This window comes from Phlebotomus papatasi, chromosome 2 (genome assembly GCF_024763615.1).
Source record: "Phlebotomus papatasi isolate M1 chromosome 2, Ppap_2.1, whole genome shotgun sequence".
Lineage (NCBI taxonomy): Eukaryota > Metazoa > Arthropoda > Insecta > Diptera > Psychodidae > Phlebotomus > Phlebotomus papatasi.
Window position 1 is genome coordinate 14,958,532 of NC_077223.1, and position 24,817 is coordinate 14,983,348.

General features: G+C 33.7%; 2 protein-coding genes across 2 annotated transcripts; both read right to left on the bottom strand.

Annotated features, from left to right (window-relative positions):
• Window positions 1-10,149: 10,149 nt before the first annotated feature.
• Window positions 10,150-14,651, bottom strand: LOC129802724 (astacin-like). Its single transcript, XM_055848760.1, has 4 exons — window positions 14,442-14,651; window positions 14,224-14,376; window positions 10,560-10,996; window positions 10,150-10,494 (listed from the first exon to the last, which is right to left on the bottom strand). The coding sequence occupies exons 1-4, from the start codon at window positions 14,524-14,526 to the stop codon at window positions 10,411-10,413; spliced, it is 759 nt and encodes a 252-aa protein (XP_055704735.1). The 5' UTR covers window positions 14,527-14,651; the 3' UTR covers window positions 10,150-10,410.
• A 3,612-nt stretch (window positions 14,652-18,263) lies between these two features.
• Window positions 18,264-24,008, bottom strand: LOC129802725 (dolichol kinase). Its single transcript, XM_055848763.1, has 6 exons — window positions 23,804-24,008; window positions 23,549-23,736; window positions 23,213-23,466; window positions 22,535-23,145; window positions 18,583-18,937; window positions 18,264-18,525 (listed from the first exon to the last, which is right to left on the bottom strand). Exons 2-6 carry the CDS (start codon window positions 23,674-23,676, stop codon window positions 18,383-18,385), a joined length of 1,491 nt encoding a protein of 496 aa, XP_055704738.1. The 5' UTR covers window positions 23,677-23,736; window positions 23,804-24,008; the 3' UTR covers window positions 18,264-18,382.
• Window positions 24,009-24,817: the final 809 nt, after the last annotated feature.

Here is a 24,817-nt window from a genome sequence, read left to right on the forward strand (position 1 = left end):
TAATTATTTATCGTAATTTGAATTCTATTCTTTAACCCTTAAATTCCTATATAAACCTGTTCAAATTTGGATTTCTAAAATAAAAAGGATAATAAAGTGTCCTAGCTTTGCGAAATGCTCTCGAACTTCTAACTTTGGCAAGATGTATAAAGTTGTTTTGTTTGATATTGGCCAAAATTCAGAAAAGCCAGAATCCTGAAACAAAATCCCGAATGGATCGAAATCCCGAAAAGCCAAAATTCCGAAAGCTAAAATCTTGAATGCCATAATCCTGAAAGTTAATGTTTCGAAAAGCAAAGAACTTGAAAGCCAAAATCCCGAAAAACCAAAATCTCGAAAAGCCAAAATTCCGAATGCCAAAATCCTGAAAATTCAAAATTCCGAAAAGTAAATATTTTCAAAAGCCAAAAATCAGAAAATCAAAATCTCCAACGCTAAAACCTTGAAAACCAATGTCTCGAAAATCTAAAATCCCAAAAATCCAAAATACCGAATAGCCAAAATCTTTCAAAAGCCAAAATCCCAAATGGGTCGAAATTCCGAGAAGCCAGAATTGCGAAATCCAAAATCCCCAATGCCAAAATCCCGAAAACCAATGTTCCAAAGAACTAAAAACTTGAAAAGCCAAAATGCAGAAAAACCAAAATTCCGAAAGGTAAAATCCCGAATAGTCAAAATTCTTAAGGGTCAAAATTCCCGAATGCCAAAATCTCGAAAATTTAAAATCACAAAAAGTCAATATTTCCAAAAGCCAAAAACCAAAAAGTCAAAATCTCGAACGCCAAAATCTTGAAAACCAATGTCTCGAAAAGCTAAAATCTCGAAAAACCAAAGTACCGAAAAGCCAAAGTCCCAAATGGGTCGAAATTCCGACCAGCCAAAAATTCTGAAATCCAAAATCTCCGACGCTAAAATCTTGAAAACCATGTTCCTAAAAGTCAAAAACTCGAAAAGCTAATATCCCGAAAAGCTAAAAAGTCGAAAATCCAAAATCCCGAAAAGTCAAAATCCTGAAGACCCAAAATCCCGAATGTATCAAAATGCAGATGCTGAGGATGATACATGCATTTATACGAAAGATAATGTGTGAAATAATATCCCAAAATACAGCAAATTTTGTTTTGTCTAAAGCAAGCGCGGGTATAATCGTAGGAGTACCTAGCTATGACACTTTTGAGAATTCGAGATTTTGGCGTTCGTGTTTTTGGCTTTTCCGATTTTAGCTTTCGAGAATTTGACCGGAACCCGTTTTGTGATCCAATTTACAGGAAAAAAAATGTTGTAAGAAAATTCCATAATTTTTATTAATTTGTTTCCGGTGTCCAATTTTACCCTCAAAGTGTCCAAAATTACAAGCTGTCCCAAATTACAAGCAGTTCCCTTATAAGACAGCGGGCATATGAAAAAATAGTAGGATTTTTATTAAACTGAAAAGAACTTCTTTTGTATACTAAGAAAAAAAGAAGGTGCAATTAACTTTTTTTCCTCATAACTTTAACACTTTTTAGGTGTAAAAATATGTCAACATTTTTTAATGTTAATTTTACACCTTTTTAAGGACAAAATTAACATGAAAAAGGGTAACTTTAACCCTCAATACACCTAAAAAGTAATAATAATAGTCATAGTTAATAATAATAATTAATAATAATAATTAATAATAGTCATGAGGTATATCTTCTACACAATTAGGCCATTTATATCGTTAAAAACATGTCGAAAAATTCACCCTGAAAGTATTTTGCAGATACATATTACGATATTTAATAATTTATTCCAAAGATATCTCTTGTGCGTATGCATTTTTTGCGTCACAGGACAAGGATTTGCAAGCTTTCTTTCGGTCTCAATAATGTTACTCAAAGCGGACTCTTCTGTATTGAAAAAATTTTGACAACTCTGCGTACACAAGAAGCGTGATCAATTTTTTTTGGGCATGGGAAATATTGACCGATTTTTTTTTCGTGTGTAGCGTGTGTAGTAAAATCTAAACTTGCTCCAATCGGTTGAAAAATACGCTCCCTACAGCCTTTATAACTTTTGATCTTGAAAAAAAAACGGTATTAGTAGTACACCAAAAGAATTTTCCAGATATTGACGATAATGTCTGCCTAGACATCATCATTTGAATCAGCAATTCTTTTAACATAATAGGTAAATTCGAAGTTTATTTGAGCTGCTCTGATGATTTACGTAGCGAGTAAGCTCCGACATTTGCTGACCCAAGCGACGTGATGATATCCAAAAATAAAATAGCTGTGATTTTAATAGTTGAGATTGTATCAGCAATGTTATATCGATTTATAAAGAGAAGATCTGGAATAACTATCACCTGATTAGCCAACATTTTTGACAATTCCCAAATGCTCTTTTCTGAGGTTTAACTATTCGTGCTTCCTGAACGTATTTGAACAGAATGGGATAACTGCAATACGTCTGCCGCTAACTTCACAAACGGCCCCCTCATGAAAACACCAAAAGACCTGGTAGTTTGACTGCCTAAACCAGTTTATATGATATAATTAGTTAATGAAACTATATAATATAGTGCATTAGTGATTTTTGTGCAATTTTATCTTTAGAATATAGTGTGCAAAAGTTTTCCAATAAGACATTCTAGTGATAGTGCCTCAAATAGTTTGTGGAAAAATTAGCGTATAATGCGAAATAGGTAATGTATCTTCATTTTGCTGTGGTTGATGGCCTACAAGATGGACCACACAACGAAAGGTAATCAGAAATCTAGCCTTCATAAGTTTTATTCGAACACAAGATTTTTTAGGTACTTCTCGGGTTTGGCTCTTTTACACTAAACGAAATAATGTAATTTCTAGTTTTAAGAGAGGGTTGCCTGAAATCTTTCCGACCTAACAAAAATTCAGAAATCTTCAAGGGGTGACTCGTGTTGAAAAACCCTTGTCAATTGTACGAGAAAGGTTTTACGAAGAAAACCTTTGAGAAACCCGAAACCCGGAACCCGTATCAGTAAAAATCAGAATGTTTTACTTTTGGGGATCTTTCCATATTTTAGATTTAGAATTTATTGGAAACTTTTTACGTAAATACTTTTTTTTTGAAAGGTTATGAAATTCTAAATCCGACTGTATCCATCATAATCGGCAATCAATTGAGAAAGTAACCGTAATTGTTCTAATTTTTAAAATACTCTTTTTCGCGTTTTGTCAGTCTTCTGACCCATATAAAATTCAAATGATAAGAGATATCAACTTTCGGTCTTCGATGATCCCTCCTAAAATGACATTATCTCAAAATTAATCTTGATCTCACCCTCTCCCTTCATTCGTTTCCTATACAGTAGACTCTTACTCAAGTGGACTCTTTCTCAATTGGGCGAGAAATTTTATTGGCAAGCTTTATGCCCTAGACACACTTACGACTTAAGCCGAGAGGCGACTTAGTGGAAAATGATGAAAATCACTTTAACCATTATTTATAATATAAATACGCTAAGCCGTCTCTCGGCTAACCCTCATGTCTGTCAAGGCCCTTACACTTGATTTTGAAGCAAATTTGCTCAAATTCTCTGTAGTTCCTCATATTTTATCCCGATTCTTTATAATTGAGTGCTTTTTGTGGAATTTACAATGATTTTGACGACCAAATCTGTTGATACTTTGGATGGCATTTTTTCCCAAATGCCCAATTGAGAGAGAGTCTACTGTACTCCTAAATTTCTCATGTAATGAGAAATAGGGTAAATTGAGCTAATTCAAAACCTGATCCAAATGGAAATTTTTCGCTACTCCAAATGGAAACATCTTTGTTTTCATCATAAATACAGTACTAAATTATTATATTTATATATTTTTTTATACCACAGTTTCATTATTTAGTTAAGTTTGCTCCAAATGTAGCGAAAATCCATTCATATTCACAAATTTTAATTTGTAAATTTCTCAGAAAAATTAAAAGTGTACCTTTTCACCATCGAATTTTTCATCGATCGATTGACCATGTTTTCTAATGAAAAACACAATAAGGTGACTATTATTTATTCGTTTTGTTTAACATTTATGTCATATTTCTGGATAATTTTGGTTAAATTAAGTGTTAATCTTTATTGTTAACGGTACGTGAAGTTTTCAAAGGAAATAATCACTTATTTTGTGAACAAAAAGGGTTTTTCTGAAGTGTCTGCAAATGCTTCAATAAGAAACACCGGAAATATGATTTTTTTTTTGGAGAGATTTTCTTGTTGTTTTAGATGGGATAGGAGAAAATATCAGGAATAAGAACAAATCCTGCACTCAAGAGCAACTCAACAAGGTTTGGGAAGCCTTTCGTCACGGTTTCACTTACACTGTTTGTCTCCAATTAGAAACTTTTTCTTGTCTCCATTTGAATTAATATGTTTCCAATAGAAGCATTTTACACTCGCGTACTTTTTTTGTATTTAAGAAATTCTCAAATTATATTTAAAGAATTTTCGCTAAACAGTAACATTCTAGAAGAGTCAAGGAGCAAATTTATGTAATTCTCTTTAGAAAAAATATGAACTTAATGTGTTGAATCTTCTGTCAAAGTTAAAGCGTTTGGAAATAGTTTTGAATTAGAACATTTACCCTAGGTGATTTCGTTTCGGATATCTTTTGGAGGTAGTTCAGCTGAACATTTCACCTATTTCACTCATAGACACTGTTCACCGGTTAAATCGTCATCTTGAATTATTCAAGATCAAAGGGGCAAATTTTTACTCAATTTAGTCAAATAAAGTTAAATTAAAATGTTATTAATTTTTTAAATACCTTTTTGAACAATTTTCAATGGTTTTATGATGATTTATGGACAAATTTACATCGACATTAACCTTATAATGCATTCAAAAATTTTACGAAAAAGTATGTAAAGCAGATGTCCTACTCGGAAGCTCGAAAACCTCGTAAAGCCTTGTCTCGAATGCTTTTAGTTTAGTCTCGCCTCGAACCCCTTTTTGTTTTGGATCTAATTATGTTGATAAGTGGTACAATTTTCACATAAAGGGAAAGTGCTCTCCCTTCGAACGTTCATGCCTTCGAATTCCAATAATGTGAATTTCTTTTGTTTTTCGTAAGAAATTTACACTAAGTTATCACGGAATTATCAACAATTGATGATAAGCCAACTAATATTTAATAGAAATGTGTAATAAATGTAAATAGTCTCTTAGAAAAACTAAAGGAAAATTTACATTGTTCGCAGGCATAAACGTACGAAGGGAGAGTACTTCCCCTACGGTTGGAAAGTTTTCAGAACACTCTTATATCAGACTCATGAGTTCTGTTTCAGATTTTGATTTACAAAATTTTGTGTTCGAATTACACATTTGTGTGTAATATTAAGCATTTCGAAAACTTGTTTCGACACTCATTTCAACACTTTGAAGATTTTCTTTGAGTGTAGGACTACAGTAGCTGCGACTGTAAAAGAATCACAGGTAAAATGCCAATCAATTACGACTGATAAAAAAAATCAATTAAAATGCATCAATTAAATACTTCACGTGGTCTGTACTGTTGATGTTACATTGTGTCGTCATTATTCTGTTTATCTTCGACGCAAAGGAAAGATAATCTAAACGTCTCATAAATGTTTAGAACATGTACATTTGTCAGAAAGCCACAAGATAGGAAAATCGCATTTTCTAAAACTCATGCAATGCAAATCAAGTCAAGTTTTTACTTCTTTTGCATAACAAAACAAAATCATGATGCTCATGGATGTTTAGCAAATAATAGAGTTATCAAATTTTTGGATTAGGAGTCGTGTCCAAAGATAGTTTATAATGTAAATAAAAAGATTTTGCCCAATGCTCGCACAATTTGCATATTGTTGATATTAATTTATTTTAGCACTGCAAATCTAACTGTTACTGCTCAAATTTAAATAACATCCATTTCATTCAGAAAATTATGTACTTTTAATATCTCTCGATGTATCATCTAATCTTAAATTGGGAAGAAAAACCGTTCGAATTGATTATTCTAAATGACATTTACTACAAGAATATCTCGCTTCTTCTTTGATCTACTAACCCACTCCTCCCAAGTGAAAGAACTTGAACTATTACGTCAAGAGGGTTCATTCCTATTCATGAAACTCAATGTGCAAAAAAAAATGGGCGGGTGCAGAATAACTTAAGAAGATATGACTTGTGGTGTGGCAAAGTGGCTGTTAAATATTTTCTGGCATGGATTTATTGGAATTAATCAATAATCGATTGAATAGATAATTGAATGTGATTCATTCTCGTAAGCCACCTGAAATTCATTGACATGTAGTATCATACAAAAAAAAGGAGCCTTCTGAATGACAAATGCGTGCAGTTTTTCATCTGCTCACCACAAGATATCTCATCTTTTTGCATGAAACGCGTAAATTTTGCAAATTTATGGGGTAAAGTAATCTTCAATGAATTTCACACAAAAGCAAGAATGATTTTTCACGCAGCATAATTCAAATTTAAATGAAGACTCTGACCTCTCTGTGGATTATTTTATTTTTCAACTCAATTAATTTGTCCACACGCGAACATCACTTCTTCCTCGATGGATACATATATCATTGATCATTGGCAGGTGATGATTTCTTATGGATGAATCATGCCGAAAATGATCAAAGTATTATTTTTTGGGAGGGAAGTATTTAGTGTAAAATTTTATGGTTATTTTCGTGCTTTTGGAATTGATTTATAATTAAAAAATTCCACCCCTTTTTCGGAAAACACGTGGTATGATTATGTAATATAAAAATTATTTAAAAAATTAATTAATTAATTTTATGCAAATTCAATCAAGCCGGTTTAGCTCTTCTAAATTTAAATTGATCAAATTATTTTTATCTTTTCATCAAATTTTTATAACATACTGGAAACGCCACAAGATTTTCAGTTTTTTTTTCTTGAATGAAAAAAAAAACATAAATATTTAACAGTTAGTCAAAATTAAAAATGTGTGAGAATTTTTAATTAGGCTGTAATTTGTTAAATGACAGAAAAACGCTCTATACAATTACTATTATATTTTATAACGATTTCAGTTTGAATAATAAAGAAATTTGTTTAGTGACATGAGATGATTCTTATCACATGGAGATATATTAGCCAGATTTTTTTTTCAACATGTTTGTTGGAAATATTCATATTCGCACAAAATAACAGCAAAATTCCAAGAAAAAGATCTGTAAAATTTTAAGTGGTCTAATTACTTAATTTCTAAATTAAATATTTGATTACCTACCAAAAATTGCGACTCAGTGCGCCAAATAAAATTCAAATCACAGAGATAAGGAACGGTAATAAAGAAGAGTTTCTTTTCAGAGTTTATACTGTGATAAACTATATTACATGGTGAATGAGATGAGTTGTTTTATTTTTGATGTTATTAAGTTTTTAACCCTTTAAGGACGAGTGGGACACCGGTGTCCCAAAAACGAAAACATTTTTTTTAGCTATTGAAAGTTACCATGTCCTTCAAATAGTCAGAAAAATGGTTTTGGATTATTAAGACACCGGTGTCCCAAAAACAAAAACAATTTTTTCACTAGGGGAGACCGGGGAGGTTTGGGACACTTTTTCATGTTTTGACTTTGAGACACTATTCCAAAAAATCACGATAGTGTATTACAATTTTATGCGGTCTATAGGATACTTATGGGTATTGCCTTTATAAAAAAGTACTCGATGGAACTTGGAAAACAACTGAGTTTTCTTCGAGAAGATAAAACATTTAACTTGACGCTTTGTCCCAAACCTTGCCGATGTGGGGCAGTATGAGACGCAAAAGGGGATGTTTGGGACGCGTTTTTTTTCGCATAAAGGCCTCTACACATTGGGAGCAATTTTTGTCAAAAATTGCATTTTTGACAGAATTTTGACGTTTCTGCCTACAGCACTGCAGCCAATTTCCTTCAAAAAAGCAATTTTTGACGAAAATTGTGCTCAATGTGTAGACACCTTAATTTGCATTATTAGAGCACGTCAATTAATTTTAAGTACTAGATTAAAAATATTTCTAATAGAAATAAAAATGTTTAATCTTTTTTTTCATACTTAGAAATTAATATCAATTTTGTTTGTACAGTAGAGTCATTTATTGTCAATCAATTATTCAAAGTATTTTCTTCTTATTTTCCATCTATCTACCTTTCTTTGTTTTTTTTTTTTATTCTAACTATTGCAATCATTATTATCAAATTCCTAAAACGAGTAGATTTTCTTGTAACTCTTAGTTTTGAACTCATTGTCGGACTCCTGTTTGATTTTACGACAACTGCATGGTACCTGTTTTTTCCTTATTTCTTTGAAAGAAAAAGAAAGTAAAGAATCGCGTCGAGTAAACTCTTCTCGGCATTCGAAATGGATGAAATTGGCTCGACGCGATTCTTTACCCCCAAAATTCAACTCACAATCGAATTTTCACGCATTCTGAGTTGCAAGCACCCCGAATTGCACGCATTTCGAGGTCACCTGTAAAGAATCTCAGCTACCATAAGCTTATCTGGGCTTATGACTGGTCATTTTCTATTTTAAATAGTCTGATTGGGGAAGATCAACAAAAGAAAAAAAAGTTCATTGAAATCGGTTAATAAACATAAGTGATAGAGTCCGGTCCATATGGATATAGTAAGGGTCGGGGTACAGTGGGTTGGGGTAGAGACGGATGGGACCCATTATTAGAAAGATCGTGCTTTCAGATACAATATAGACTAAAATTTCATCGAAATCCCTTTATAAATACAGAAAATGCAGTCCGGTCAAGACATTTTTAATTATAGTTCGGGTCAGGTAACATCAAGGGAGGAGTGTGACCCACCGTTGGAAAGGCCTCGACCCCAGCTACAACATATTAAAATTTAAAGAAAAAGCATCGTCTGGTTTTTGAAATATTCGAGATCGATTAATCGAAAATCGATTTTTCGATTAATCGGACCTTCGATTAAATTGGATAAAATTGGGGTGTCACAAGGGTTGTAGTGCTCCACAAGTTGAAGTGCTCCAAAACACCAAATTTTTTTGCATTCCGATAATTAGAACCGGAGATATGACCATTCAAAAATTCAATTTTTGACCCCCTCTAGCTCAGGTCAGGAGGGTCGGAGGGGGTGAAGTTCAGTATCGATCGAAAGCTCTTAGGTCTAGCTATAACGTACTAAAATTTAAGCCCGATCGATGCCATAGGGGCTGAGTTATTGAGAAAACAAAATTTAGGGGTGTTCCAAAATGGCGGAAGGGGGGTGGGGGGGGTGGATTTGACCTCATAAACTTCTAGCGGCCCAATGACTTTTAACCTTTACCGAAAACCGCTTGTCGATATCTCTTTCCGTTCTCTGTCCAGAAGTGGTTATACGATGGGCGGAGGGACGGGACGTCCACGAAAATCGATTTTTGGCGCACATGATTTTCGTGATGTATGAGTGTCAAAACGTGTACTTCCAAAATTTGGGTCCGATCTGACGAGGTCGGATTTCACCTGTGACTACAAAAACTGAGATTGTAAAGAATCTCAGCTAAAAACAAACTACAAAGTTTCCTATGTTTCTGGAAACAGGAAAGGAAAAATTATCCATTGGGGTATCTTATAAAGCTTGACCATTAAGGGAATTCTGCAACAGTGTGACTATCTCATATGACAAATTTAAATTTTTATGTTGTAAATTCGGAATAATCAATGAAAAATCCAACTTATATCAGTTACTTAAAGCTTTATAGAGCTGTTTTCAATGGGTATTTGATGCTCACAGGACTTTATTGTCCTACTACTCTCGATTTTGTCATGAAAATGTCGTATGACATTGTCGCATCGTTACAGAATTTTTGAGAAAAAAAAGAGGCTGCGATTAACTTTTTTCCCTCATAACTAACACTTTTAGGTGTAAAAATATATCAACATTTTTTAATGTTAATTTTACACCTTTTTGAGGGTAAATTTAACATGAAAAAGGGTAACTTTAACCCATAATACACCTAAAAAGGGTAATATTTACACTGATCTCGGATTAATAGTGCAGGGTAAAATTAACTTTTCCGGAATGTTATTTTGACTTTTTCGGATTTCTCTCAGTGTGTCCTTTAAGAAAATGTACCTATATCACTTCGACCCACAATTTCACTTACGAATTAAAGAGACGAATATTATAATGACTAAAATATTCTTTTTAGAATTTATCGAATTTAACTAACTTCAATATCTTGTTTATTGTCTTGAAATAAATCACTTTACAGGTGATTCTATGATTTTGTTTCAGTTATATTAAATTTAACCACTATAATTGTAAAAAAAAATTGTAAGTCTTCAAATAGGCAGCAAGCAAGAGAACCATCTGTTGAATTATGAAATGCTAGTCCTTCCTTTTGCATGCAATCTCTTTTTATTGTCTCACGTAAATGTGCTACGGATTGATTGACTACTACTCCTAGCAGTTGTACATTTTGCGGATTTTGTTGATATCCTTCTGGCTCATTCTATCACGCTGTCCCATGACCTCACCAGTATTGTACTGCAATTGAAAAAAACAATGTAATTATTACAGTAAGGCTTGGCATTTTAGTTTTATATACTTACAATAGCTTCAATGGTAGGAAGGTAGTTCTTGGAGAAGGCATATGGTCCGTAGTGCATGATGCTACCGTAGTCGTAGCCCTCTCCGTAGTCAGTGACGTAGCTGTTGGTGTACACTTCAAAGTTATGCTCCTTTCCATCCATCATATTTTCCCACTTGATGCGAACGTATTTATCACGGTTGACGTCACTCTGGGCATGGAAGAATCCCACAGCATGAATGAGCTCATGAGTTGCAATGCCTTTGGACACACATCCTGCTTGGATGGACAGATTGAGGATCTGGGCATTGCGAATACGTCCAACATATGACCAACAGCCAGAATTGGCGTTCTGAATGGTTAAGTAGTCACGTTCGGTGGTTCGTGGGACAAAACGCACGCAAGTTGAGGCTTGAATTTCAGCCATTCCGGCTGTAATTGTTGCCCGATGAGCAGAATCTGCAAAGAAAAAATAAGAAGTTTCTTCAAACAGGAGCCTCACGACATTTCATTTTTCCATACGTTTTTGTATAGAGGCACTGAAGACTCTTGGCAAGTTTTTTCCTAAAGAGAATTGACTTATCGGTCTGATATATTTTGAAATCGTGCATTAAAAGCTATTTAAAAATACATATTTCATAATGTTCGCCGAAATAATACAAGAACTACGAGCAAATTTGTTTAAGTCGCAGTACAATATCTGCAAATTTTTTACAAGGAAAAATGAAAAATATCTTCACTTTTTATTAGGCTTGATAGGCCCCTGCTTCAAAGGTTGATCAGGGGAAACCAGGACAGTAGTAATCATGGGGTAGTAATAAATACTGCAATTTTTAAAATTATTTACTAGACTTTAAGAGATGAGGGAAGACACCGACTTGAATTTATAAAGGCATTGAATAAACGAGAAGTAAAAAGTCAAATTTGGTCAGCAAAAAATTGAAATGATCAGTAAAAAAATAAAAAAGGGCAGCAAAAAGTTTAAAAAGATCAGTAAAAAATTAAAAAAGAGCGCTATTTATAAATACTATAGGGATCCTTGTCCACTGAAGAAATGGTCAACATACGAGGTGTTTTAAGACCCTTAAATCCCATAAAACTTTGTTTAAATTTAACCATTTTAACACAAATTACGCATGTTATGCGTCTTATAACTTCCCTTACTGTGATACAAAATGTACTGAAGGAATTTTCCTACATTTTGTCCTGAAGGTTGATATTAACGCTAAGACGGCGATGGTCATAATAAATTCTATTCAATTTTCACGCAATTCATTGACAAATTCGCTATTATTATGCTCTATTATAATATTAAATGAAGGTTTAAGATCCTGGGGCAAGATAGGATAAGTGTGCCAAATTCCGGCCAGCTTGCAATTCCGGCCACCTTTTTTGTTCCTCGAATTTCCATGAATTTTTAGTTTTTACATACTCTAGAGATTATACAATGCAAAAGAATAACAAAAAATGTAGTTTCAACAAACGAGATGAAGTGAAAAAGGCATTGGAAATATTCCTAAAGGGCAAAGAACTATGAGAATGAAGGTGACCGAAATAGGGCACCAAAGCTATGTCTACATTTTTATTCATTTTAATATGTATTAAGAATGATTTTGGAGTAAATAAAGACAATAAACTGTCTACAAGGTTCTAAGCAACACTCTTTAAGTAGAAGGAATAAAAAAATCAATTTCTATTAAAGATATTACATTTCAAACTTGAGACTTTGGCGCTTGCATTCAACTATGCCGAAAATTGGCACACTTACTCTATAACCATTATAAAATTTTATAATTCGATGTCTTATATAAGATAAAGGAGACTGAGGCTTCTAATTTTTACCAGAAACGGCTTTTATAGACATCCTTAAATATTCAAAGTTTTGAAAGATAAGGTTTCATAGCAATCAATATTTGACAGTCAATAGGATTCTGGTTTTAACCCTTTAAGGACGATAACAAATCTGGCCTGTCAATCACTAAAACGATCTCTCTTTAGAAATAAAAACCAAAATGTTCCTCAAATTTACAGAATTTGTTCAAAGACTAAACTTTGGAGCATTGAAGTTTTTTTTTAATTTTATTATTTAGAACTCTTTTATTTTCTTCATTGTAACTTTTGAATTAAAAAAATATATAATGGTCTTTTTCATTTAAAAGTAGATATTTTTTGTTAACAGAATATTAAAGTGGTTAAATTAAAAATTGTGTGTGTGCAAGTGTGTTATCACACTTGCACATTAAAATTTTAATATGATTCACATTAATTGTCGCTGGTGAGAGTCCAAATGTGAAATTTGTGTGTTTGAATCATTTTATATTCGAAATTTGATCTATTTGTTGATAGAAATGTAGACTTGGCCCGCAAAATTTGATATAAATTGATTTATAGCATTAATGCGAAAAATTAATGCGATTTTCTCATTAATTTTTTCATGTGAAAAATATGTTAGGTAAATTTAAACTTATTTTTACAGGCCAAGTCCACTTCTTTATCAATAAATAGAAAAACCCTAAATATTAAGTGACTCAAAGACACAAATAACATATTTGGACGCTCACAAGCTACAATTAATGTGAATCACATTAAAATTTTAATGTACAAGTGTGATAACCCTGTAAATGCAAAATATCGTGATTTTGCGATTTTTTCAATCATGGTACACTAAAACCCTTTTTGATTATCCCTGAGAGATTTTGTGTGCTATTCAAGGATCACTAAAATCGCGATCTTTCAGAGGAAATTGCCCGATCTGGTGATCTGCGTGAAAAAATGCGCGATTTCTGTGCAAAAACCAGCCTATTTTGTTATTTTTTTCGATCATAGTGCACTGAATATCTATTTATTTATCCTTGGGAGATCTTGTGTGCGAGCCAAGGATCACTAAAATCGCAATCTTTCAGCAGAAATTGCCCGATTTGGTGATCTACGTGCAAAAAATGCGCGATCTCGCGATCTCTGTGCAAAAACTAGCCTACTATGTAATTTTTGCCGATCATGGTACACTGAATATCTATTCAATTATCCTTGAGAGATTACATGTGCCAATTATGGGTGACTAAAGCTGCGATCCTTCACCAAAAATCGCCCGACCTGGCGATCTCTGTACGAAAATCTGGCGATATCTCAATTTTTACGCGAAAATTGCACGCGTTTGCGATCTTTGTGTGAAAATTACGCGATCTTGCAATTTTAGCGATCGTGGTTCACTGACTGCCTATTTAATTATCCCTGGGAGATTACGTGTATCAATCACGGGTCACTAGAACCGCGATTCTTCAGCAAAAATCGCCCTTTTTCTGGCGATCTTGGAAAATTGGGCGATCTGACGATTTTTGTATTCATTGTCCACTAAACAAACATGATCCATGAATCATTCTCATCTCAACCTAAACACTTAATATATCACAACTTTTTATTGTTTGAAATCAAACAGAAGAAACCAATTAGATCACTAAAAATCAATCACTTCTTGAGTGTTAATCATAACCATTCAACAAACAGCTTTCTTCAGTAGTTTATCTTAAAAGAATTGATAACATTGTTTTTTTTTAACAAACCTCTCAGATTGAATATTACAAAGATTATGTTGTCTGCATTCATAGGTTCTTTTGCAATTTCACAATTGTAGAAATTTCTTTCGTTTTATATTGTAAATTGATTAAAAAAGAATAAGATATACTCACTGAAGTCAGGGGCGAAGACATAGGGGATAACAGCATTTTCCCATCTCCAGTAAGAATCGAGGATTCCAGTATGGGGCGAGATCACTTGATCAGCCGCAAATTTGATATCCCCCTCAAAGTTCTCGCCCATTTCGTCGGCATTTGGTCCAGTAACTGATAACAAATTTCAATATGTACCAAAATCTCTCTAAATTTCCCATAAAGATCTCTAAACTCACTGTTTTGTACATTCGGACGACCAAAAGGAAGGGCTGTTGAAAGTCCCAACACTCCAAAAATCACAATCACTGAAAACACTTTCATTGTGCCCACCTCTTGTTCCTCTTATTCCTTCGTATTTAATTTTTTTCCCCGATATTCCAAGACTCTTTGAGAAGCTGTCTCATTAGGTGTCTTCTTTTATACAACAATTCTTCATTCTTTACCACTACCCCCTCTCAGAAAGCTCGCAATATATATATAACATTTTTTGCTTAAATTGATGATAAGAACAAAAAATACAACCACCTAACAATTACATGGCAAAATCTTTTCCCAGAGTCGGAATTACGCCAAGAAAACCAAATGTAAACACCTTGAGTAACCATCACAGAATCATTAGTCGACTGTCTCTATTTATTTTATAATCGAAATAATTTCTGGACAAATAAAGTGAATTTTCCTTTATCAAATCATCCAACAACAATCTTGTCATTTTATGATATGTTGTTAACAAATTCTTCTCTTCCTGTGTGACGAGTCCCAGTTTGTTGAGTGTTTGTGGGGTATTTTTTTTTCTTGTAAGGGAATGTCAGACGATTTCATAACTTTAAATGCGATAAAAATCTGTAAGATCCAGCGGAAATTTGTCAATACTGATTTTAACAAGTTTATAGATCCACTTGATACAAATAGTAAAACATTGCTCCATCAATTCTGAGATAAAGGAAAATCCAATTTGTTCTATTATTCATGTAAATAATATTTGTTCAGGAATTTGTAAAAAAAAGTCTACTCTTGACACTCTCGATATAGGGAAAAATTAGGGTTTAGAGACTTAAGCTTTTAGACTAGAACTAAAAGCTTAAGAATAAAAAATTGACGACAATTACTAGCGCCACTCACGGGAGAAAACAGTGCCCTCACGCGGTGGAAAACTTTGCCTTGTTAGTTAATCCTCGGCAAACTAAAGCTATTCAGTTCTCTCGCAATTGAATTAGAAGAGATAAATTATTTAAAAAAAGTAGGGGGAGGTCGGGCTACTTTGAGCTGTGGGGCTACATTGTTATACGATTTTTTCGTATATTTCTAATGGAAACTTGGTTTTAACATTATGTAATTTGGATAGACAAAATAATTGTGGATCTAAATAAAATAATTGTAAGAACCAGCTTTATTTAGAAATAAGCAAAAAACTCGTATAACAATATAGCCCCACAGCTCAAAATAGCCCCACCTCTCCATAATGAATAAGGTTAATTTCAATTTAATTTATTTACTTAACATTTGTTTCACGAACTTAATTCAAAAGTGAGATTTTTAGGAGCTCTTATCACCAGCGCACAATAACTTTTGTTTGTAAACATGTTTTCAAAATTACCCATGAGAATGAGCGAGATGACTAAATTTAGATCTCGCTCACTCTCAAATACATGTTTACCAAACAAAAGTTATTGTGCGTTGGGCATTAGATTTTAGAATATAACGAATACAAAAACTGGAACCTTTTCTTTTCGTGAAATAAATCTTTAAAATTAAGTTTTTTCAGATTTGTATTTTAAAATTTTCACTAGGCCAGACCGGTACAGACTGAATTAGCCAGCAACTGAAATTTTTCTTTGCTTATAATTAATGGAAAATTTATTTAAATTATACGGATAAATATTCTAATGGGTTGGAAGGAAAGCAGTTACTCTGAATAAAAATTAATTTGCTCAATAATTTTCAAAGGAAACCCACTATCTAATTTTACTGCTGGAAAATTCTCCCCCAGTCTCCCCTACTCTACTAGGGAAAGAATTTGAACATTTTATGCTTAGGTATGTTCTTTAATAAATTCGATAAAAGGGTGCAAAGCGTCCTAGACTGTTCCTAGACGTGTTCGAACTCGTGCTCAAAAATACTTTTGCATCATTTATCGTTTACCGTTTCCCAACCGATTTGAACCGATTCATAAAACACTTAAAAAATTTCCCAAAATAGTTTTAAGAGCATTTTAAATTTTATTTTCGTATAAAAATTACTTTTGGTTTATACGGTTCATCGGTTCACAAACGATTTGAACCGATTTATTATAAATCACACAAAACATTTCACAAAATACCTTAGCAATAATTTGAGGGAATTTCGACTAAAAATTAGTTATTGGGTATGAACCGGTTCATTACCAGCTCTTTAAAGCCTTTCGAATATTTGACAATGAAAACCAGTTATTAAAGATGATTCAACAGTATTTTCGTATAAGGACGAAATATCCGCCTAGGTAAACTCTAAAACTTATCCAAAAATGAAGAAAAAATTGCACGACGTATTTTTTACCAATTTAAAAAAAAACATGGTTTTGGTGTGGAAGGGAAGGGGTGGGGGAAAATGAAGGGCATGTTGATGGTTCCAGGATCGAGTTATGTGGGGGTGCCCGAAGGTGTAAAATCGCTATCTCTTACCGTTTGAGCTCAAAGCGTGGTAACGGCCGGACGAACGGAAGCGGACAGACGTATGGTTTGGCGTCATTTTTCAGAAATTGTCTGAAGCGCAAAAATATGTTGAGAAAAGTGGTCTCCGAGGATTGAAAGGTGCACATTTTTGGGGTTAAAAATTGAAACCAATCTTGATCTGATCTTTTTGTATAGGACTCGTGAATCGAACTCGAAATCGAACTCGAAACTGAACTCGTGATCTTCAGTGAACCCTGCTCTTTTTTTCTGTATAGGAGGCATGTCCTCAGAAACAATCCTTTTAATGGATTTGAAGGATATTAAGGATTTAAGTGGAAAATCTTGGAAATCGTAAATAAAAAGAAGAGATAGAAATATTAGTTTGTTCTAAAAAATCTTTCTTGAGTCTATAAATTATTCTGAGTATTTCTTAAAGATTTTCATCTTAAACTTAGTTCAGAAACTAGACGTGATGAACCATAAGTTTTTTAGGAGATATACTTAAGAGACACCAGGAAACCCTCATATACCGGTCATTTTAAATCACATGGAAAAGGTTTTCATTTTGTTGCGCAGCGATTTGCAAATTAAAACCGTAGTAAATCCGGAGTAAATTTCTATCTCCGTCTTTTTGATCACGTATCACCTTACTACGTCCTGATTTTGGGTAGTACGCTGCGACTTCCTTTGTCACAAGCTACTGAAATCATAATTCGCATTCTTGAATATCGTCAGCCTAGATCGCCTAGATATAATATCTGGAATTTATTCTTCTGGGTTCATCCGTTAGATCTTCGTGTCTCGTTGTGCCCAGATAGGGGAGCAGCATTCCTCACAACTCTCCCCTTATTGAAGGAGTTATTCTCTGGAATGAACTTTGAAGAGATGAGAAACGATGGCTTATCCAAACCTTCTTAGCGTCTTACTTTGCTTTTAGAAGAATAATAAACAAATGATTTCTTTTCAAATTTTTATGGTTTACTTTCTATTTAAAAAAAATTGATTTACTTACCTTTTCAGTTGTTTCTTCCAAGATCAAGACAATGCAAGTAAAGGTTTATCTCGCAAAACAAAAATTGCAAAAATTATCTTATCAGTTAAAAATCAGATATTAATTTTTTTGTATATTAGGTATTTTGCAGTTTCATGCAAAACAATCCTCCAGAAGATATGGAATTTCGTTATGTATTTTAATATTTAAATGATTGCCCTCGTAATGCGGTAAATCTCCAAAATGTAACATTTTTATGACGTTCTTTTTTTGCACAAATAACAAGTAAAGAAATTTGTGGCTTCTAGTCTGCTTTATGAGACATTTCCCGTATTTAGAGCACCTCTTTTATAATACCCCTCAGCGAGACACTATCTTAATTTTCGCTCTCTCAAATGACAAACAAAGAAGAGATATGACTTCATTCATCGTTTTTTTATTTCACATTCATTCATCAGTGAAAATGTTTAAATAGTAAAGTAATTTTCTGTACAGTTATTATACAAATTATTGTTTTTTATTCGTTTAATAATTCCTAGATGCGTAAAGAAAAGATGAAAAATGTTACAAGGGGCAAAAACAAGTTGTCAACTTGATCTGTTTTTGCTTCCAAAATTGCATTCACAGTAACTCCCACGAAACTAATGATGATCGTATTGAGATTGAGCTCCAAGAATCCTAAAAAAAATGGGATTTGTTAGAAAGATTTTTTTTTAAATATTTGAGGTAACTTACCAACAAAATGAAGAAAGAATATCGTAGCAATTTGACTGACGATGTTAGCTACTGTGCCCTCCACTGTCTTCTGAGAATTAACCAGGCGATGTCTTCCTAAATTGCTACCCACTATTCCGGCCATTGTGTCCCCAATTCCAACAGAAAGAACGCCAGATATTAAAGGCAAGAGGGTAAAGGTAGTTGAATCCGTGAGATCGCAAGGTGAAGGATGCAACCAAAGTGGCAAAGAACAGCCCACAAGAAGATAAATGGGAGTAAAAGCCACTACTCCAGCATCTTTTTCATCCAGAAATGCCTTTATAATCGCCTCCAAATGTTGACCAATCAATGGAAAGTTAATGAGTCTCAGAGTCTGAAAACCAACCATAAAATTCTAAATTCAACGAAAACTAAAGCTTTTACGAAGATTTTTAAACGAAGACCCTAATTAAATTTGGAATTATTCAACAACTATTCTTAATTTATTTTTAGTACTGAAACTTTGAACAAAATATGATAGAAATTTTAAAATTCCAGTATCTTCCGAGATAAAAAAAATTAAGGCTTCAGATTTTCGCCACAGCTTTCATAAATCTTCTGATCCTTTAAGGATGAGAGGGTCAAAAATTGGGGGTCATGTCTAGAAGTAATTTTCGCCAAAAGTTGCCTTTTTTAAATTTTGCCGTTTCTGCCTACAATGGTAGATGAAATTTTCTCTTAAAATGCGTTTTTTAGACGACTTTAATGACAAACATAACTTTAGAAGGCCGTAGAAAAAAATGTTTGGGACACCGGTGAGATTTCAACAAGGAATACGGAAGATAAAAAACGAATTTTTCTAGTCTTCTTAACAAAAATAAAAAGCATCCCAGGCTTTGTGAAGTGCTTGATCTCGTGACTTATACGGGCTTCAGACCTAAGGCTTAGCCATATGGCTTAAAACTCTTTGTTCGTGTTCTTATAATCGGCTTCGAAATCGAAAACTATCACACGAAAGCCAAACAGAGTTTCATAGTCTTTAAGTTGGAAAAATATTCGAGACATGCGAGCTAAAAAAAAAACTTCTGAATGAAAAAAATTCAACAGACTGGTGTCCAAGAAATCAATCACATACTGGAAGAAAAGCTTTCATGGTTTGGGATACGGAAGGCAAAAACATAAATAAGGAATTTTAAGATGATTTCTTTCAGTAATTCGAAAAAATTAATATCGAGCTCTTCACAATTATTTTCTAATCACAGTTTCGGTGGACCTTTGTAGATTGCCACAAAATATTGTTTTAAGAATAAAAAAAATGACAGAAAAGTAAAAATAATATAAGGGTGGAGGAAAATCAGGGACATATTAACGATCCTTGGGTCGACTTATGAGGGGTAGGTCCACAAAGGGTCGCAAGTTTCTGTCTCTTTCCGTTCAGCTATTAGAGCTGTCGACCTCGACAGCTGGACGGACAGACGGTAAGCCGGACAAATAGCGTAACGACATTTCTCACTGAAACACGAAGGTTTGTTAAAAAAAAGTGCTCTCCGGGGGGTGGAAGGTGGAAATTTTCTGGCTGTTAATTCAATTTTTTTGATAATAAGTGCAAAATTCAAATAGATATTTCTATTTTTGAATAATTCTAGAACTATAAGCTATAAATCTATAAAAGTTAAATTGTATTCTCGGTCTTTTGTGGATAATTTTGAGTCAAGAAACACGGTCAAACCGTGCGTTTTCTGCGTCAAACCGTCCAAATGGTGACATCGTCCCAGAAAGTGTTTTATGAAGTCCAAGTATATGTAATTGTTCAAGTAATTCCCCAGAAACCTGATAAGAGCTTCCCCATACCTACCCATACCTGAGGAAGGAGACAACCAATCTCCGAAACGTCATAGCAGGAGGAAATAGAGAAGTTTTTAAAAAGGTCTATACCGTGTTTCTTGACTCAAAATCTATAAAAGTATCAATAATTAAATGATCAAATGAGAGCCTCTGGTGATGGTGGAGACGACTGTAGTAGTTTAGTCGATCGTATGACCTCGGTAAGTACGGACATGAGTTCGTATTGAGTCGTACAAGTGATGGGCGTAGTGCGAGAGCTCGCGACAGTCTGGAGCCCACACCAGTCGATTGCATAAGCAGGTCACTTTCTAAATATATTAAATTTAAGAATAGATATTGCTTGCCCCCTATAGTATATATTTGGTTACCACTTTTTGTTCAGCATATTTTTGCTGATCATCAGCTCAGCAAAAATATGCAAAAATATCAATTTGTCAAGAAAAAGGTCTTCTAGGGATGAAACAATGGTACTTTCTAAGGTAACATTGAGTTATATGATAAGAATTTGGAATGGATTTATTATAAAGCAGTGACTTTAACTTATAACACTTCTTAAATACTGATGGTAGGGTGGAGTCTACACTTACAGATGTTATACACTTATGGACAACTTGCAAAAATCTTAAGTTATTACATTAAATAGATTTCGAAAATTCAAAAAAATGTTAAACATATCATAAACTAATAATTTTATAACTTTTCGAAATCCATTTTACGTAAGCACGTAAGATTTTTGCAGGCTGTCCATAAGTGTATAACGTCCATAAGTGTAGACTATACCCTATATTCAAGTACGAATAACAATACGTCACATCCGACAAATTCTGAGTACTATATGAACTGGATAACACTGTTGAAAAAAACTACTTAACACTAAACCTACCGACCGTTTTTGGTCGTTCTTCGGTCAATGGCAAATCGTGGTAGAGTAGAATACTCAACAAAATTGTCTTATAAAGGAGCAAAAAATTAAAATTTAAACGCTGAAAAATATATTAGGGTGGTGTCTACACTTATGGACAGCATGCAAAAATCTTAAGTTCTTACGTAAAACAGATTTCGAAAAGTTATAAAATTATTAGTTAATGATGTAATTGACATTTTGTTTTACTTTTCGAAATCTGGGGTGGAATGATAACTTTTCGATACAATCGAATCGATAGTATCGATAAATCTGTATCTGGTAGCTTGAGTGAATAACAGATTTTCAAATATTTCTGGACCATTTATTGCACCATTCTTAAAAGAATTTGATTATTGATAAAGATTTGTATCACACATAAAAAGAGTAACTATCTTTTAAAATTTTCAAAATCGACAGTCGATACTATCGAAAAGAAGTTATCATGTGACCCCTGTTTAATGGAATAACTTAATTTTTTTGTGTTGTCCAGAACTGTAGACTCCACCCTACATGCATATTTTAAGAAATTCATAAGAATTCATAAGAAGCACCATTTTGCCTATTCTAAATCTGAACCATGGTAATCCAATTCAGAGTAAAGTTCGTGATCTTTTAACAATTTAACAGGACGACAAAACAACAAAATAGTTTGGGTTTCGGACCACTGCGGAATAAATGGAAATGACAAAGGACAGTTCAATCACTCTGAAGGATCACTTATCATATATCAAGATACAATGGGGAGCAAACAGGGAAAATTTTTAGTAATCACTTCCGGAGCAACACAAAATAAGAGCAGTGTGCAACGCAACAGCCTCAAGAAGATAAAGATTCCTGATGGCACTGATGACCTAAGCAGAAGAGAGCAATGCCTAATAGCCAGAATAAGAATAGGTCATTCTAATATAACTCATAAGTACCTTATGGAAAAGAAACTACCCCATGTTTGCGATCACTGCTAGTGTCCTAAGAATCCTATTCTTGTGGATGATTACAAACTATAAGGATGTCCAAATGTAAGATATTTTTTTGTAGGACCTCAATTAATTCCTGAGCTTAGATATTTTTGATTTAAAAATGGTGAACTTGGCTTACAGCATATGCTGCGGTCCGGAAAGAGTTAACGAGCATTTTGTAACTTCCCCATAGGAATTCACAAACATTTACGAACATTTTTTCTGTGTAAGCCAAGAGTCACAAGGGATATAGTGGAATAAATGATTTTAATAAAAATGCACTTACCTCAAAGATTATGAAAAGTGCCAGAACAAATCCAGATGCCAAAAAGAGCATTGTACACTGGAATAAGATCCCAATGATGTACACGATGACAATGACAATGTGAAAAACCTTCCGCAGTGAGACACTCGTTGAAGATTTCTTGCTGATTTTCCATGCTACAAAGGCTCCTGTGACTCCTGCAATTCCTGCGTAAATCAGGATCACAGATACCCTTCCAACATCCAAGAAAATAAACATTCCCACGAGGATAGCAGGAAAGGGATCTGTGATGGGAGTGAAGCCACTAAGGAGAACCCATAGTGTTAGGAGAAGGGTGAAAATTATGGGTTTCCTCCAAAAGGAAATGCCATGGACGAGGAAGATGAGCAAGAGGACTCCTAGGAGGGAAACAGAGAGGATAGCGCTCATTTCTGCCATTTTACTCATTGGTGGCTCATGCAGACAGGCAGCAATTTTCACAGAAGCTCCAAAGAGAAAAATTGTCAATCCTTGAGTGACAATTGTGGCTTCACCGAGAGTGAAGCTTTGAGAAAAACGCTTCAGGATGTACAAGTAGATGAAGTTAAAGAACAAGGAACTGGGAATCCCGCAAGCAAAGCTCAGGATAATTTCTGGGAATGAAGAGTAATATGAATTTCACTGCTGTAAAAAAAATTAATTTTCAGTATTTGTACTTACTGATATTGAGAAGGTACCATATCAGCAAAGAAGAAGTAATTCCTGGAATTACTTTCGTGAGGGCATTGATGAAGATATTAACTTTTCTGCAGCTTAATTTAACTAAGATATCCACTGATTGTAGAAAGAGCCCAAAGCTGATGAAACTGCAGACTTTATAAAGCAAACTTGAAGATTTCGGATGTGTCCAGCAGTTAATCAGGAGACACAGAGGTATTAAAGTGCATAGCCACAGCCCATCTCCTGCATTTGGCCTATCGATTAAATAAATATAATTTCATATTAATCAATAGCGAAAAACCTCCACAGAACATCATCAGAAACACTGAAATTTACCTTCTGTGGATATTTCTGGATTTGCAGTGGAAATCGAGATTCTTCCGGGAGATGAATCTCCCTTCTGATTCTGCTTCACTTGTCATGTTTTCCTCGACGTGGACACTTTCAATTTCATCTGTCGTCATGAAATCAGACTCTCAACTAATCTTTGATCAACTTTAGCTGACCTTTGGAGCATTTAGTCACTGGCAAAGGCAAGGGACCAAGTGATAAAAAGAAAGATTTTTTGATAAGGATGCAATGTGGACTTACCTCACTGAATCACTGATTTCCTCTGATGATTCTTTTAATTAATGTTTCACTCACAGAGCTATCGGTGGATAGGTACTTAATTAAAGATAATTGTCGGATATTTTATATATAACATTGCAAAAACTTAGGATAAAAAGGTAAACTAAATTTTACTAAAGAGCAGAGAGATTATTTTGGTGATTCCATTGCATTAGCAATGATTTTCTCAACAGATGGCACGAGTGGGTATTTTCAAATTTAACAGACGTGCTAAAGTATTTCGTCATGGAATTCACTAAAAACAAGAAGTTATAAAAAAGTACCTTTAATTTTTACGTGTACGCGGTTTTTTTAGAATCTGTATGCAAATCAAAACTGTCTATTTTGCTCTTAAATCCTTGAATGTCCTTAAAATTAAGAAAAGAATTCCGTATTATCACATTGTACTTCTGTTATCTTTTTAAATTTAAAGATCACCAAGGTCACCGGCTAATCTCAAATTTATGAGCTCACCTTACCCGAAAGTTTGAATAAAAAAATGTTAGGACTAAAAATATTATCTCAGTCTTGATAGTCCATGAATCTATGAAATTTTACTATTATTTTGCTGTTAAATATCTTTAGTATTTAGTAGGGGGGAGGTGGCGCTATTTTGATCTGTGAGCTACTTTGATATATGGTTTTTCGCCTATTTCTAAATAAAGCTGGTCATTACAATTATTTTATTTAGATCCACAATTAATTTGCCTATATAAATTGCAATACATTAAAACCTAGCTTCCTTTATTTAGAAATATGCGAAAAAACGTATAACAATGTAGTCCCACTGCTCAAAGTAGCCTCACCTCCCCCTTCCGCAATAATTCGTCACTTATATCAGCATTTGTCGTAACTCCCTTTTGACAACTTTTCAGGAGACGATATTTTCAGTTCAGCTTAATTTTTCTTAAAAATAAGCCCCGAATGCGATACTTTGAATCAAAATAATAAAATAAATAAATAATTAGGCTGCCATTCAATATTTTCATTCATGAT